Source organism: Canis aureus, chromosome 27 (assembly GCF_053574225.1).
Source record: "Canis aureus isolate CA01 chromosome 27, VMU_Caureus_v.1.0, whole genome shotgun sequence".
Taxonomy (NCBI): domain Eukaryota; kingdom Metazoa; phylum Chordata; class Mammalia; order Carnivora; family Canidae; genus Canis; species Canis aureus.
In genome coordinates, this window is record NC_135637.1 from 22,940,783 (window position 1) to 22,954,835 (window position 14,053).

A 14,053-nucleotide genomic window follows, 5' to 3' on the forward strand; every position below is an offset into this window, starting at 1 on the left:
CGCGCGCACAGGGGCTCCGACCTCGGGGCGTGCTCCCCGCCGACCCCCGGAGGGAGGGGCGGGGGCGGGGGCGGGGGCGCGTGCGCGGGGGCGGGGGCGCGCGTGCTCGTGCGCGTGCGCGGGGCGGGGGCGCGCGGGGGGCGGGGCGGCGCGCGGCGACCCCGGCGGGCGCGAGGCTGCGGCGCGCGCGGGGCGCCGAGGGGGGCGCGGGGGCGCGCGCGGGGGCGCGGGCGCGCGCGGGGGGGGCTGCCCCGGGGCGGCCCCCCCACGTCGGGGCGCGGCGGGCGGCGGCGGCGGGAGCGCGTCCCGTCCGGGTCCCGAGGAGCCGCCGCCGCCGCCGCCGCCGCCGCCGCTCGCCAACATGGCGGACCTGGAGGCCGTGCTGGCCGATGTCAGCTACCTGATGGCGATGGAGAAGAGCAAGGCGACCCCGGCCGCCCGCGCCAGTAAGAAGATCGTGCTGCCCGAGCCCAGGTACCGGCCGCCGGGCCCGCGCCGCCCCCCGCGCAGCCGCCCCCCGCGGCCGCCAGCGACCCCCTGCGTCCGGGAGGGTCGGCGCTCGGCCTCGGCCGCGGCCCCCCGCCCCGGCCTCGCCGTTCCCGTCTCTGAAATGGGTCTCCGAGGGCTGTTGGGGGCACCCCGGCGGAGAGCGCCCCAGAGTGCCCGTGGCCGCACGCGGAGCGCGGGAGCGCCCGAGCCTCGGGCTGCCGGGATGTGGCTGCGAGTTGGCTGGACCAGCCCCGTCCCCGTCGCCCTCTCCCTCCTGTGCCTCCCCTGTGTGGGGTGAGCGCCATCCTCGGGGTCGCCAGCGCCGCTCTGCCGAGGCTCGCTCCTGCCCCGCGCCTGCCTGCCCTCCTGCCCCATCCCTGCCCCTCCTGCCCCATCCCTGCCCCTCCAGCCCCATCCCTGTCCCTCCAGACCCATCCCTGCCCCTCCTGCCCCATCCCTGCCCCTCCAGCCCCATCCCTGTCCCTCCAGACCCATCCCTGTCCCTCCTGCCCCATCCCTGTCCCTCCTGCCCCATCCCTGCCCCTCCAGCCCCATCCTTATGGGTCCCTCCAGCCCCATTCCTGTCCCTCCAGCCCCATCCCTGTCCCTCCAGACCCATCCCTGTCCCTCCTGCCCCATCCCTGCCCCTCCAGCCCCATCCCTGCCCCTCCTGCCCCATCCCTGTCCCTCCAGACCCATCCCTGCCCCTCCAGCCCCATCCTTATGGGTCCCTCCAGACCCATCCCTGTCCCTCCAGCCCCATCCCTGTCCCTCCAGCCCCATCCCTGTCCCTCCTGCCCCATCCCTGTCCCACCTGCCCCATCCCTGCCCCTCCAGCCCCATCCCTGTCCCACCTGCCCCATCCCTGTCCCTCCAGCCCCATCCCTGCCCCTCCAGCCCCATCCTTGCCCCTCCAGCCCCATCCTTATGGCTCCCTCCAGCCCCATCCCTGTCCCTCAGCCCCATCCTTGTGACTCTCTCCTGCCCCGTGCCTGCCTGCCCTCCAGCCCCATCCCTGTCCCTCCTGCCCCATCCCTGTTCCTCCAGCGCCATCCTTATGGGTCCCTCCTGCCCCATTCCTGCCCTTCAGCCCCATCCCTGTCCCTGCTGCCCCATCTCCATCACACCTCCAGCCCCATCATTATGGGTCCCTGCTGCCCCATGCCTGTGGCTCCCTTGTGCTGCATTCTGGTCGTTCCTTCTCTGCTGCCCCTGTTGCCAACTGCATCCTCTTCTCAGCACCCCGGGGGCTCCTTAGCTGGGGAGTGCCGGCTCCTTGCCTTTTTGTCCCAGGTACTTAAAGTGCAGTTTTCAGTGCTTGCTGCCTTTGGGGTCCAGTCTATTCCTCTTCCTATCCTCCTTTCCTTCCCTCTTTCGTGCCCCCACACAATGATAAGTGGCTGGTGACCCACACAGTTTTCTTTTTGGTGCTAAGTGTATCACCCCAGTGACTTTCCTCAACTTGCAGATCCCCTGGTGGTACTTTGTTAAAAGGTTGAAGTGGGTTTCCTTTTACACGCACATTGAATAGGTTGATTCCAAACAGGAATTCGTTGTTTAAATGACCAAGGAAGGGCCCGATTGAATTGGCAAAGGGTTTGGTGAGGGCCATACCCAGTTGTACTCTTATCTCGAAAATGACTTATTATTGATGGAACTAGTTAAAGACTTCAGTGGTTCATGTCATTAGCACCACCCCAGAGAAGATCATTCATCAGATTAATAGAGTTTCAAATAGTATATCAAAGGATTAGGGCTGGATCCCGCCGCCCCGCCCCCCCCCCCCCCCCCCAGCTTCTTTTCTAAGTAACACCATCATGAGTTGCACAGTAAACGTGCTAAATAGCTCGTGGTAGAACTGATGATAAAATAGAGGCATCTTCTTTATGGTGAATTTGAAACCATGCAATTTTGTAAAATATTAGAATCTAAATCAAAGCTGTTCTCCATTGAAAGCATCCGTGTTTCAAGGCGTATACACCCAAGATTGCTTAAATTGTTACCTTGACATAAGAAAAAAAATCTTTCTTTTAATGCTAAGTGATCACCAGATAATTTTTACAAGCCCGTTCATGGGCATGAGCCATAAGAGAAAATATCAGTCCCTTTTCAGTTTACTTGTTGTGAAAAGCCAAATTGTGTAAATGAACACGTGCTAGGTATTTTTGGCTTGCTTGCCCTTTTTTGTTAGCCCGTGCATCTTGTTGGGTTTGCAGGGTTTGCTCTTTGATAAGGAATGTCTAGCAGGGAAAGTCAGAGAAGAGTACAGACCTTTTGGAGTATTATGAAATTAACACTCCTATTCCAGAGTCTAATGTACCCGAATCTCATTGAAAATCAGTGCTGTTTAAAGTTTCTGGCAAAAGGGAAGTTAAATTAAACAAGAACCCCCAGACCAAATCTGAATTTCATTTTTAAGAAACTGCACTTTTATAAATGTGGTATACAGTGCTTAATTCCTTTTTCTTTTGCTTTTTCTACTCTTCCTAAAGAGCAGGGAGTCCTAAATATATGGAGTCTCTCTATATAAAATAGACATATCTTAACTCATAGGCAGTTTTGCAGGAGGAATATATAATATTAAAATTAGGAACTTCTGGTTTTTTGTTTTGTTTTGTTTTTTGGTGTTTTGAACTTAATGTGACTTCTGCTTTTTTAGTGTCCCTCTTGAGAACATACTTATATGTTTAGGGTATTCACTTCCTTGTATGAATGCCTCTGTTTTTCAGTGGTATTCTTTGGTAACGCTTTGTTTTAAGGCAGAACTGGAAGATGGTGAACATATTTCTCTTGACATTTTAGAATTGAGAAATATCAAGAGGAGGGTAATTTTAGGAAACAGCTCTTAGTAATTATTCTGTTGCTATTTTATTTTAAATAGACTCTTAAATTAGGCTATTGGAACCTTCTCCAAGGGTTCTAATTTGTTTTGTATTTATCTCGGTGGCTTTGGCTTTAGTGTTGTAATGTGACCATTTACAGAGTAACAGCCACTCCTTGTGCTCTTCTGTTAGGATTCTGTTACATTGAGATTATTAAGTAAAACATCTTGCAGATTTTTATCTACCACTAACTGGATGGCAGGTATTGGCCTGCCTGCTGGATTTTGGGGTAGGGGTGGGTGGTTGGGGGATTTCTCAATATGGTAAGAAAGTTAATTTTCATAGTGGCTGGAAAGAGTAGTATGATTCGCCTCTGTTGGTAAAGGATAGTGGTCAAATGTTTTCTGACAAGAGTTTCTATTTCAGCCGCATTTTGGAGTGAAGCATGTGATCACCGGTCTTTGGTGTTCTTGAAAAAGATGTTTAGATTTGTATTTTTAGTATCTCATTCAGGAGCATAACCCTTGCCATTGGCCCATCACTAGTGACTTTTTCTTTCCAGCCCGATTATTTGAAATCACTGTAGTGTTCTGTGCACTTCCTTATTTAAATTGCTTTGCTTCTTACGCAGTTTTAAACCAGAAAAGCAACAGGACTATATAATCTCTAGCTAATTTAAGTGAAACATTGGGTCTGCTGTCCCCTGCCTATTATAGGAGAATCTCAGAAGATGGAACATTCTGCCCTGGGGAGATTTTGCTCCTCTGAGATAGCGAGAGGCAACCATTTTGTTATGTTGACACATTATTTAATTAACGAGCCAATGAGTGTAAATCCCGTAATAGCTGACTATTTGTTCAGATTACATAGCTGCTTCAGTTTACTGAAACATTTGTTGAGCTAATGTAGCTGATAATGGGGTCTGTTGGGAATACTGAACCGTGACCCTCGGGTTCACAATGCAGGCCCGGGTAGAAACATGAGCATTCGGTTGTGCATGCGAATGGCCATACTCCACGTTAGAGAAGATAGAGTCTAATTCATAAGCTCAGGCCTTCAGAGGGCCAGCATCTTAAAGCCATGGATCATCGAGAACATTTTTACTTCAGGCTCATTAGTCTGCTTAACCTTTTCCAAACAGACTGAAATTCAGTTGACTTGTAATTGCACTGAGTCGAAAGAGGTTGAGTAACATGAACTTGACCCTTTCCCTGCACCTATGTCCATTTAGGGGACATTGACAGTTTGAGATCATTGATTGCAAAGCCCGTACTTTCAAAGTATTCATACATACAATATGAAAGGCAGTTCTGAGAATAACATCTGCCAGATTCTTTGTAACTTTCCTGGAGCATTTAGAGTATCCTTAAGGACACCTGTGACACTTTTTTTTACATTACTTCTGAAGGTGGTTGTAGAGCCGTTTCTCCAAGCCAGTCATCGGGATACCGTGATGGACCGGACCACGGCCCTGTCCAGCAAGGGGCACATGTAGTCTAGAGGGAAATACACAGTTGATCCAAGAAAGGTGTTTACTTTAAAATGCAATTTCTTGAATATTCTATTTGGCCATGGGAAGTAGCATTTCGATGGCTTTTACTATTCTATCATCATAACTCATTATGTTTGCTCAGTGTTTTATAATAATTTGTTAGTTACTCCCTTTGAGGAGCTATCTAGCCCAGAGTATATACAGTAACGTGATAATATTGCATCTTCCTATTTGTAAAACTATCAAATGGAATTGATCTTGAAAAGTAGCTCAGTTTTCTTCTTTTTTGGGACTGGAGTTTCTTCAGTAAGTTCCCTGACTCTGATCCGTGAGTGGTGGGTGATAGCTGTGAGCCATTCCTCTCTGTTTTGGTTGTAGGGGATTCTATGCCTGTGTGTCCCCCATTCCCCAACTTTGAACTGAAAAGTCAATGTGGAAACAATGAACAGCCTTCAGGAAAAAATTGGTCTTTGTTATCACTAGGGAGTATTTCTATGTATAAAGTGGTGGCAACCTCTTTTCCACTAAGGTACACATGCAAAATGTAATTTGTTCTGACCTTTCGGTTATTATTTCATTCTTGGTTCAGAGTCAATTTGTGCCAGTGACTTGAAGATTCAAGTGCTGTGCGTAGTTGTCAATTCTTAGAAATAGATGTTCCAGTGCAATCAATGTTGGACGTAGAACTAGCTGCCCAAAGTCAAGGATTGTGAAATGTTTTGGATCGAGAGCCCAGTAGATCTCTTTGAGGTTCAGGCAGCCCCGGTTTTTATACGCAATGTGTTCTTAGAGGCAGTGTCTTAAAGTGCTTTTCAGCATGCTGAATTTGGCTTTGGCAAACATCTGTTTTGGACAAGACTAGAACTGTTGGATAGGGTGTCAAGGCTTGAAGCAGGGAAGTGTAGGTCTTTATCTGACAGCGGGTGGCAAAGCAGAGTAGGAAACGCAGAGTAGTGGAGAGCAGGATGCCTGGGGTCCCCATAACCCTGATAAGGGAAAGAGAAGTTTTACTTTCATGAACTAGGAATAGAACAGCTACCACTTATTGAGAGCTTACACTCTCCTGGGCACTCTGCATGATGAGTGCATTTGTTCTGCACGATAGCGTTGCCTGGTAAGTAGCATCAGCCTTCCCGGGACTGTTAAGAACTCTGCCCAGGTGACAGCCGAAAGCAGCTGAGGCATAGTCTGACCCTGGTTTCCCAGAATCCGGCTTTTTTCTTCTTTGCTGTGCCTGTTGGGCCAACAGGAATAAGGAACCCGCCCCCCACCCCGCCCTGCCCCACATCACCTCTTCTTTTGCAAGGAACAGATGACACAGTGATACTTTCTCATTTGGGGAGAATATATTTTACAGGCCGTGTCTATGAGCTGCTGGTGCAGCGTTTGAAAAGTCAGGACCATCCTCAGAGATTGAAGGAGAACAACTATTCCTCTGGGACCCGGGATAGCTGTAATTATGACTAAGTGAATAAGCAGTTTCTTCCTTATTTCCCATGAGGAGCTTGAGGGTTAAATGCCTGTTGTGTTCCACACAAGAAGTGCAACCTTGCTGCTGAGAAATTTGTTGACTAGACTGCCTCAGCTTACCCCCACCCTGACTCTTTCCACCCCAAACAGGACTTCTACGTGAGTTACTAATGGAGAAAAGAGCAGACCCTGTCTCCCTCCACCTCTCCCTCCCGCCCCTCCCCGCTGCGCAGATATTTCCATTTTGGGGAAAAGGGTCAAGGGGTGAAACAATATTTTTGGCTTTCTTTGTAATAAAAAAATCACTTTCTCGTTCAAACAGTCCTCCTTTGTTTATAAACTGAGTGTTTGAAGAATGGTGAAAATTTTGATGAAAATGGGTTGTGTGTGTGGGGTGGTCTCGTCTGTTCTTGTCCTTTTCTGGTTGTTGGCAGTGGGGGAATGGAGACCATGGACTGGGCGACTTTCACTCTGTTGTCGTGAAATCATTTGTATGTTTAGAAACCTGCGTGCTGACCAGGCTGGGTGTCCCTGGACCTGCTTCTGTTCCTCCTGTTGCTCACATCGTTGTTCTTCTTGGTTTTTGTCTTTGATCAGCACTTATGACTGCTGGACCTTTCTTGATTCTTCCGTGGGTCTAAAATAAAATGCAGGGGGGAGAAGTAATACCTTGGCTCCCCATATCCTGTAAGTATTTCTTCTAATTCTGTAAGTCTTCTTTTGGGTCATCTGTGCTTCAACTTTAGCATGGGGCATCTGCAGATTGTAGTACTGTCTAGATAGGGCATTACAGAGAGAACAGTGAAAATCTCTTTACGGTTCATTTGCTCTGTGATGGGTGTTTTGTGACAGCCTGGACCTAGCCTTGGACCTGTGCTCGTTTGCTGCCATTTCCTTCTTCCAGGGTTTCAGGGGTAGGAAGAGGTGATTATATGAAAGTACCTGGGCCAGAGCTTCATCCTTAGTAAACTTGAGGAAGATCACCTGTTTCATCTCTGGATTCTCTCTACTACCTGCCATACTATGGTAAAGTTCTAGATCTGGAACTAGGAGCTCTGGTTCTCATTTGGGGAGATTTCACTGGCAACTTGCCCCTGGCCCTTGGTAAGACACTTACATTCACTATATTTAGTTTTCCCTCTCTATACAATATGATATCTATTAATTTCTGATCAGGAAATCATCTGTCTTTTGTGAGCATTTTCTATCCTTAGAATATATTTTTAAATGAGAGAACATTAATTTCAAACAGTGATAACTCAGAAAAGGATTGGATGAAGTATTAAAAGGTGATATATATTTTTTATTATACTGTAGGTGGTTGCTCTAGGGATTATATGGAGCACAAAACGTGATACCCTAAGTACAAAATAGTAGCAGATATAAAGCAGCATTGCATGGAGCCCCTTGTGCCATGTGCTCTGGGAAAGCAGGCTTGGGAGACAGGACTTCTGAAAAGCTGGTTTGTTGGCTCAGGCAGCAAAGAGCAAATGTTGGCCCTTAGACATATAAATAAGTGAATTTCCAGATTTCTTCTCAGTTTTTTTCCTCTAGCTTTTTGGTGGTACTGGGTATCCAGAACCTTGTACACATGGTGCCTTACTCTGTTCTTTTTCTTTTTTTTCTCCCTTTCCCCCTTTTTTCCCCTCTACCCTCCCTTTTTCTTCCTTCTTCCATCTACCCACCTACCCATCCATACTTTCATCCATCCTTCCTTCCATCCACTCTTCCTTTGTTTTATCCATCTATCCTTCCATCCATCTATCCTTCCATTCTTCCATCCATCCTTCCATTCTTCCATCCATCCTTCCATCCACCCATCCATCCTTCCATCCATTCTTCCTTCCTATATTCCATCCACCTGTCCTTCTATTCTTCCATCCATTCTTTTGTCACATCCGTCCTTCTTCCTTCCTTCCTTCCATCCATCATCTATCCATCAGGCTTGGGGCTATGTTGGCTTTAGTACATAGAGTCCACAAGCATGCTGCTCTTAAATATAGATAACTAAGCAATTAGGAGAGTTAGCTCATCCTTTGGAGGTCTTTGCTTCGGTAAAATGAACCAAAAAGCATAGCCTACAAGCAGCTGGCTCCAGTGTACTGAGCATAAGGTGATTCATTTCAGTATTCCTTAGACATTAACAGATTGCATATTAATAACATAACATTGTAGTATCTCATGTTTGGAAAGATCTTGGAGGGCATCCAATTTAGTCATGCATTGGATGGGTGACTTCCTTGTCTGACGTCTAGGCAGGGTCATCTTTGAGGAGCATCTTTGGAAACTCTGTGGTGTTGGAAAGCTCTCTTACAATTCATTCTATGCACTGATCTTTTGCTGTTCCTTGTGGTTGTGCAGAACAAATTTAATCCCCTGTAAAAATGACAGGTTTTCCAATATCTAAAGACAGCTCCCCTATCCTGCAGTGGCTTTCACTGGAAGCTGTCCCCCAGTTCCTTTAGTCACTTCCCAAATCCAGCTAAAGTCTGCATGTGCTCTGTATAATCTGTGCTCATCAGTCTGAACATTTCCTGGCTAAATAAGAATATTAAAATTTACAAAGACTAAAAAGATACCTATAATTAATTCAGTGATGGCAAAACTAGTGAAAAATCTTATTTCATGTGTATGTTTGAGTTCCTCTAAAGTTCCATTATGGGGAGAAGATATTTGGTTCCTCCAATGATTTAAAATTCATTACATGAGGTTGATTAGGGGATTAACATTTCCATTAGTCAGGATGTGGAAGCCAGGTTGTGTTACATGTAAATTATGACAGTGACTGCCACTGGCCGAGGGCTAAGAAAATCCAGGCCCTTTTTACTTCTTAGATAAGTAGAGGCTAAAATGTTTTAGGAAGAGAATGAGCTTTAATTATGCTGAAAAAGTCTTTTTCTGAGGATTTGAGGCCTTATGTTTCATATATTCAAAAACTTACACCTATAATTCCATTAGGAATTTGCTGGGGAAGGCAGCAAGTGTTTTCATGTTCGGCAGTGACACTTGACTGAAGGACACACTCTTAGTATTTGTGCTTTGTGTCATTAAGTCAGTCCATTGTCCTTTATCATCTGTCTAGAAAGATCACTCTGGTTATATTTTCAGGTTACTCTAAATGTTCTCTATCTGCGTTGCGTTTGATAAGGGCTTAAGTTAAAAATGAACTAGAGGTTACATGGGAAGGCATTTACACAGCTGTTGAGTACTGCAGGCTTTCATTTTGCATTGTGGATATCTAAAGCTGAGATGACATTTCAGATGTATCTTCTTTTAAGAATATGAGACTTTTGCTATTTGGTTGGGAGGTGGTGGTAAGTGTGATGTCTGTACTCCATTTAGAAACAGAACTAACCCTAACAGGCAAGGTCAAGGGCTTTTAATACTCAGCTTTAATTGGTCATTCTTTTCTTTACTATGTTTACTACTACTTTTCTTATAATGACATCTTAATTATGCTGTGTCTTTTGTTATTACAACATTAAGTATAGAGTATAAAGCTTTTGTGCAGTCTTCTGTGCTCCATTTAGGACCTGTTTCCTTCTCTTTGGTTGCCACCAGCAGCAGAGGAGAGCTTACTATTTATGTAAAATGTCCCAACTAGAATTGGCCTAGAAAGAGAAGGTTTTTTCTGCACATTATTAGCAGTTTCTAAGTCATGAATGAGAGGGGATACTTAGGTTCATGACCTTCCCCCCTCTCCTCAAAGAAGTGTGACAGTTTTTGGGGTCAGAGTTGTCTTAGGCTTCAGTCATTTGCTTAGTTCTTTATTCCATAAGGAAAACTAGTCAGTGTCTCTGTGTTTCAGTCTTTTAAAAAGTGCCCTGCTTAATGGGGAATGGGTGTTCAAATTATTAAAAAGAAAATCAGGTTATGATATAAGAAAAGTTTATTTTTTTTCCTGACCATTTTGTGCTGGAAAATTTAATGAAGTAGATGGTGGAAATTCCTTCACGTGAGATTAGAGTTTTAGGTCAAGCATTGTGGTTTATGATTATTTTCTGACCATCTAGGGATCTAGGGGGTAGGATCTGTGATGGTGGAATAGATGGAAATAGCAACACTCGTTGGAAGTGCCTCATTAATTCCAACCTTCTTCTCCTCTTTGGAAGCTCTCTCCAGAACTGGGGCATGACTTGGGTCAGTACTGAAATCACAGTGGAGATCCACTTGTACTTAACATTTAGATCTGCATGTGTATATGAGTGACATCAGATTACTTATTTTGTATTTATGTGATAGAGTTGGATTGAGGGTAAAAAAAGAAACCTTACTGATACTTGTATGCAGTGCTTTATAATTTTACATGTATATATTCTCTTTAGTTTTTACAGTTATCCTCCGTAGTAGGTAGAAATTTAAAAAAGAAAAATGTTCCAGACTTGTCCACTGTATTGAAAGGTCTATTTTGTCTACTTGGAGGAAAACTGGCTGTTTCCTTAGACATGTGGTGTCTGGGGTGGCCCTCAGCCATTCAGACCCAGAAACTAGATTTTATTGCTGTATTGAGCACATCTGTCTCTTATGGTAAAATTCATGTCAATCAGCCAAGTCTGCCTGACCCATATTTCTCCTCTTGCATAGTGGTTCTTATATAGTTAAAGACCCTTTTGAGAATCTGATGAAGCTAGAGGCCCCCACTCCCCAGAATGCACTATTCACCTAGTAGATTTATCTGAAAAGTCAAACTACCTAGAATATCAAATTTACTACTTTACACTTAGCACTAATCTCCTAGGAGCCCAGCTGCCCAAAGGCTGCGTGACTAGAGCATTTTCTCTTGGGGGTTTCCCTCCTGGAAGTGTAGTGGCCCTCCGAGAGTAGCGCAGCAGTCATGAGCTCATGGTCGGATATGTCAGAAGGGTTAGCCTTAGGCTCATCAGTTTTGGTAGCTGGACTAAGTCATTTCTCCATGGAGTGGTTTTATGCTAGGTGTGAAGTACTTGAATTCCCTGGCACTGATGGCTTTTGGGATGACCTGCCCTTCCATATTACCCTGTTTCCTGTTCTCACTGTGGGGCAGACCTCCTCTGGATCTGACAATACAGTTACTGAAGCCCCAGCCAGTGCCAGCCAGCCCTGGAGACTTTGGCATTTCTCTGCCCTTTGTGTTACATATTGATGTAAAATTCTTTACTTTCCAAGGGCCAGCTTTCTTCCTTATTTTCAGATTCTTGGAAATGACTCTACAGTACTCATCATCTCCTATAGAAGGAAGAAACTCAGGTTCAGAGAGAAACTAATTGCTCAATATCACATTAATAGCAAAGTTCAAAACTCTGCATTTTAATAGACACCTACAGACTATCTTTTGCCACATGAATCATCTAAGAAAAGAAAGGTCTTAGATTTGGGTAGAAGAATAGTGTCGATTTCAGATATTACCAACACAATTTGAAAATGAATTGTCTTCACCCAGTAAGGGTTATCTGATAAGGTAATCCATCCAGTAGCTCACATATAATTTCATTGGAGATGTTGATTTAATAATAAATATATGAGTAATTCCTTAAAAGATAAGATGTCATAAATTTCATGTTCAGTAATGGAATTAGTTATCATTTATGATGGCAGTGTTATAAATTGAGAAAAGCTACATGTCAAAAGTTCTTCATGTTTTCTGACCCCAGACATCTTTTTGTAATTCCACATATACCTTTATCTTAAAAAACAAAAAGTAAAATCCTTTTTCTTTCTGCCCACCAGCAGGTGCATGGGTATCCGTGGTTTGAACCTATTTGTCACTTTACTCTAGATACAGAAGGGGTTTTTCTTGTTAACCTTGTTAGCAGTACCTTCTAAATGGTGATAGGAAATGAACGAAGCAGGTTGCACATTTAACCTTCACATAGAAAGGTTATTGGCCCCCACCTGGGATGGAGTTGTGTTTGTCAGGAACACAATAGTGAGTCCCTTTACAACTTGCCCTCTATACCTTCTGAGACATGTTCAGCTTGTCTCGTTGGTGACATGGAGAGGCTTCTCAGTCTTTGGAATTGCTGCATGATGTATCATAAAACTGTTGTTTACCTAACCCTGTGTTCTTAATCACAAGCACCATGGCAGTGAACATTCTGACCTGGGTATGTTTGGGCCTGTAGGATAGACCTCTAGAAATAAGAGAGGGGCATTTTCAGTTTTGCAGGATGATGCCAAATTATCCTGTATGTTTTAAGGATAAATAGGGTTGCATTCAGAAGTGTTAATGTTATTGTTAATTTAAAATCATTTCATATAGACTATATAAATATAGCCAGGTAACAAGAACCAAGATTTTAAATGTAAATGAAGAGATACAGGAGTACAAGACAAGACCTAAGTAAAAACTCTGTAAGGTTAAGTTCAAATTAGAAAGTAATTTTATATTCATGAATTGTTTCTTTGGAGGGTGTCTTATGACATATACGTACGTCTCAGCTCCAGCCATGGAAAAGCCTGAGAGACAACTGCTGTCTTGTCGCAGTGGGTACCCTACACAAACACACCTGGGTATGGGCAGGGGCTGGGCAAGAGAAGCCTGGAATGTCTGATATATGTTGTATCAGGAAAAGGAGCCATCCAAGACTTGGGGTGGCACCAGATCTAACAAGTGCAGAGGCTGGAATAAGGGTCCTCACTGGCCAAAGGCGGGACAATGTGACTATCAAAAGAACATGGCTGCAGTTGATTAAAATACTCTGAATAGATTCATACCCTTGTGGTGGGCAGAAAAACAGCCCTCCCCTCAATATCCATGACCTAGTCCCCAGAACCTGTGAGTATGTGAACGTTACACGGCAAGAAAGTATTAAAGATGCAGATGTAGTTCAGGCCGCTGACGTGCAGACTTTAAGATAAAGAGATTATTATCCTGAGATTATTACCCTGAGTTACCTGGCTGTGCCCAGAACCATTGCAAGTAAGGGAGGCGAGTCAGAGTCAGAGTGAGGTTAAGTGAGAAGGAGTATCTGCCATTTACTGGCTTTGACAGTAGAATGAGGTTATGGACCAAAGAATGTGGGTGGCTTCTAGAAGCCTGCAAAAATAAAGAGATGAATGCTCCCCTAGAGCCTTCCATAGGAACAAAGCTGTGCTGGCACTTTGATCTTAGCCTAGGAAGACCCATTCCAGACTTCTGACCTGCAGATCTGTGAGATAATATATTTCTGTTGTTTGAAGTCCCCAAATTTGAGATACTTTGTTAGAGCAGCAGGAGGAAGCTAATGTATCCCTGATATCTGAAAGAGAGACCCCCCAAACAACACAGATGAAAACAGAATACCTTATTGATCACCACTGGTAGTGGAAATATGGTACCAACTCTGTCCCTGAAAAGTGGCAATCAAAAAGGTAAAGAATTTAGCACTTTTTTTTTTTTCACTTTTCCTGTAAAAGCTACATCTGAAGGTCATAAGAAAGTCCTACTTGATGGGATTCCCTTACAGAAAAATTGCAGCAGGTGGCAGGAATCATGTAGTTAGAAGATACACCATTTAGCAGCTCTTAATAAAAGTGTTGATGTAAGCAAAGGTCATCAGAGTATCAGAGTATGAAGCCACTAATTGAAATGTCATGGGGAATTTGAAAGGGAGAAATCAGACTATCACCAACTCTGTTTTCTAAGTAATTTTCACATCACTGAGAGGAAATAACTACCTTTCTAGGTGAGGCAAATATGAAATACCAAGACCATTCTTACCTCCAGACATTGGACTCAGATATAATCCTGTCTCTAGAGGTAAACTTTGAGCCTGCAGGAAAAATGGAGCTAGAGGAACAGATCGGCCTTAGGAGGAAGCAA

The 14,053-nt window shown here is 44.9% G+C and overlaps 1 protein-coding gene and 1 long non-coding RNA gene across 8 annotated transcripts in view; one reads left to right on the top strand and one right to left on the bottom strand.

The window, feature by feature from the left end:
- The first annotated feature begins 283 nt into the window (after positions 1-283).
- GRK3 (G protein-coupled receptor kinase 3) overlaps positions 284-14,053 on the top strand; it is a 131,364-nt gene continuing 117,594 nt past the window's right edge. For 4 of the 7 annotated variants that reach the window (XR_013366705.1, XM_077876108.1, XM_077876103.1 and 1 more), the window contains exon 1: positions 292-474. Coding sequence is in view for 4 of the 7 variants with exons in the window: in XM_077876108.1 (XP_077732234.1) it covers positions 362-474 (113 nt within the window). In the remaining 3 variants the exon portion in view is untranslated. Of the gene's footprint in view, positions 475-14,053 lie in introns of all 7 variants that reach the window. The other 3 variants (XM_077876106.1, XR_013366704.1, XM_077876104.1) reach the window with 3 other exon arrangements.
- LOC144300067 (uncharacterized) lies at positions 4,072-13,235 on the bottom strand. The gene is made up of 3 exons (XR_013366710.1): positions 13,147-13,235; positions 6,791-6,910; positions 4,072-5,789 (listed from the first exon to the last, which is right to left on the bottom strand). It is a non-coding gene; the product is annotated as an uncharacterized LOC144300067 (long non-coding RNA).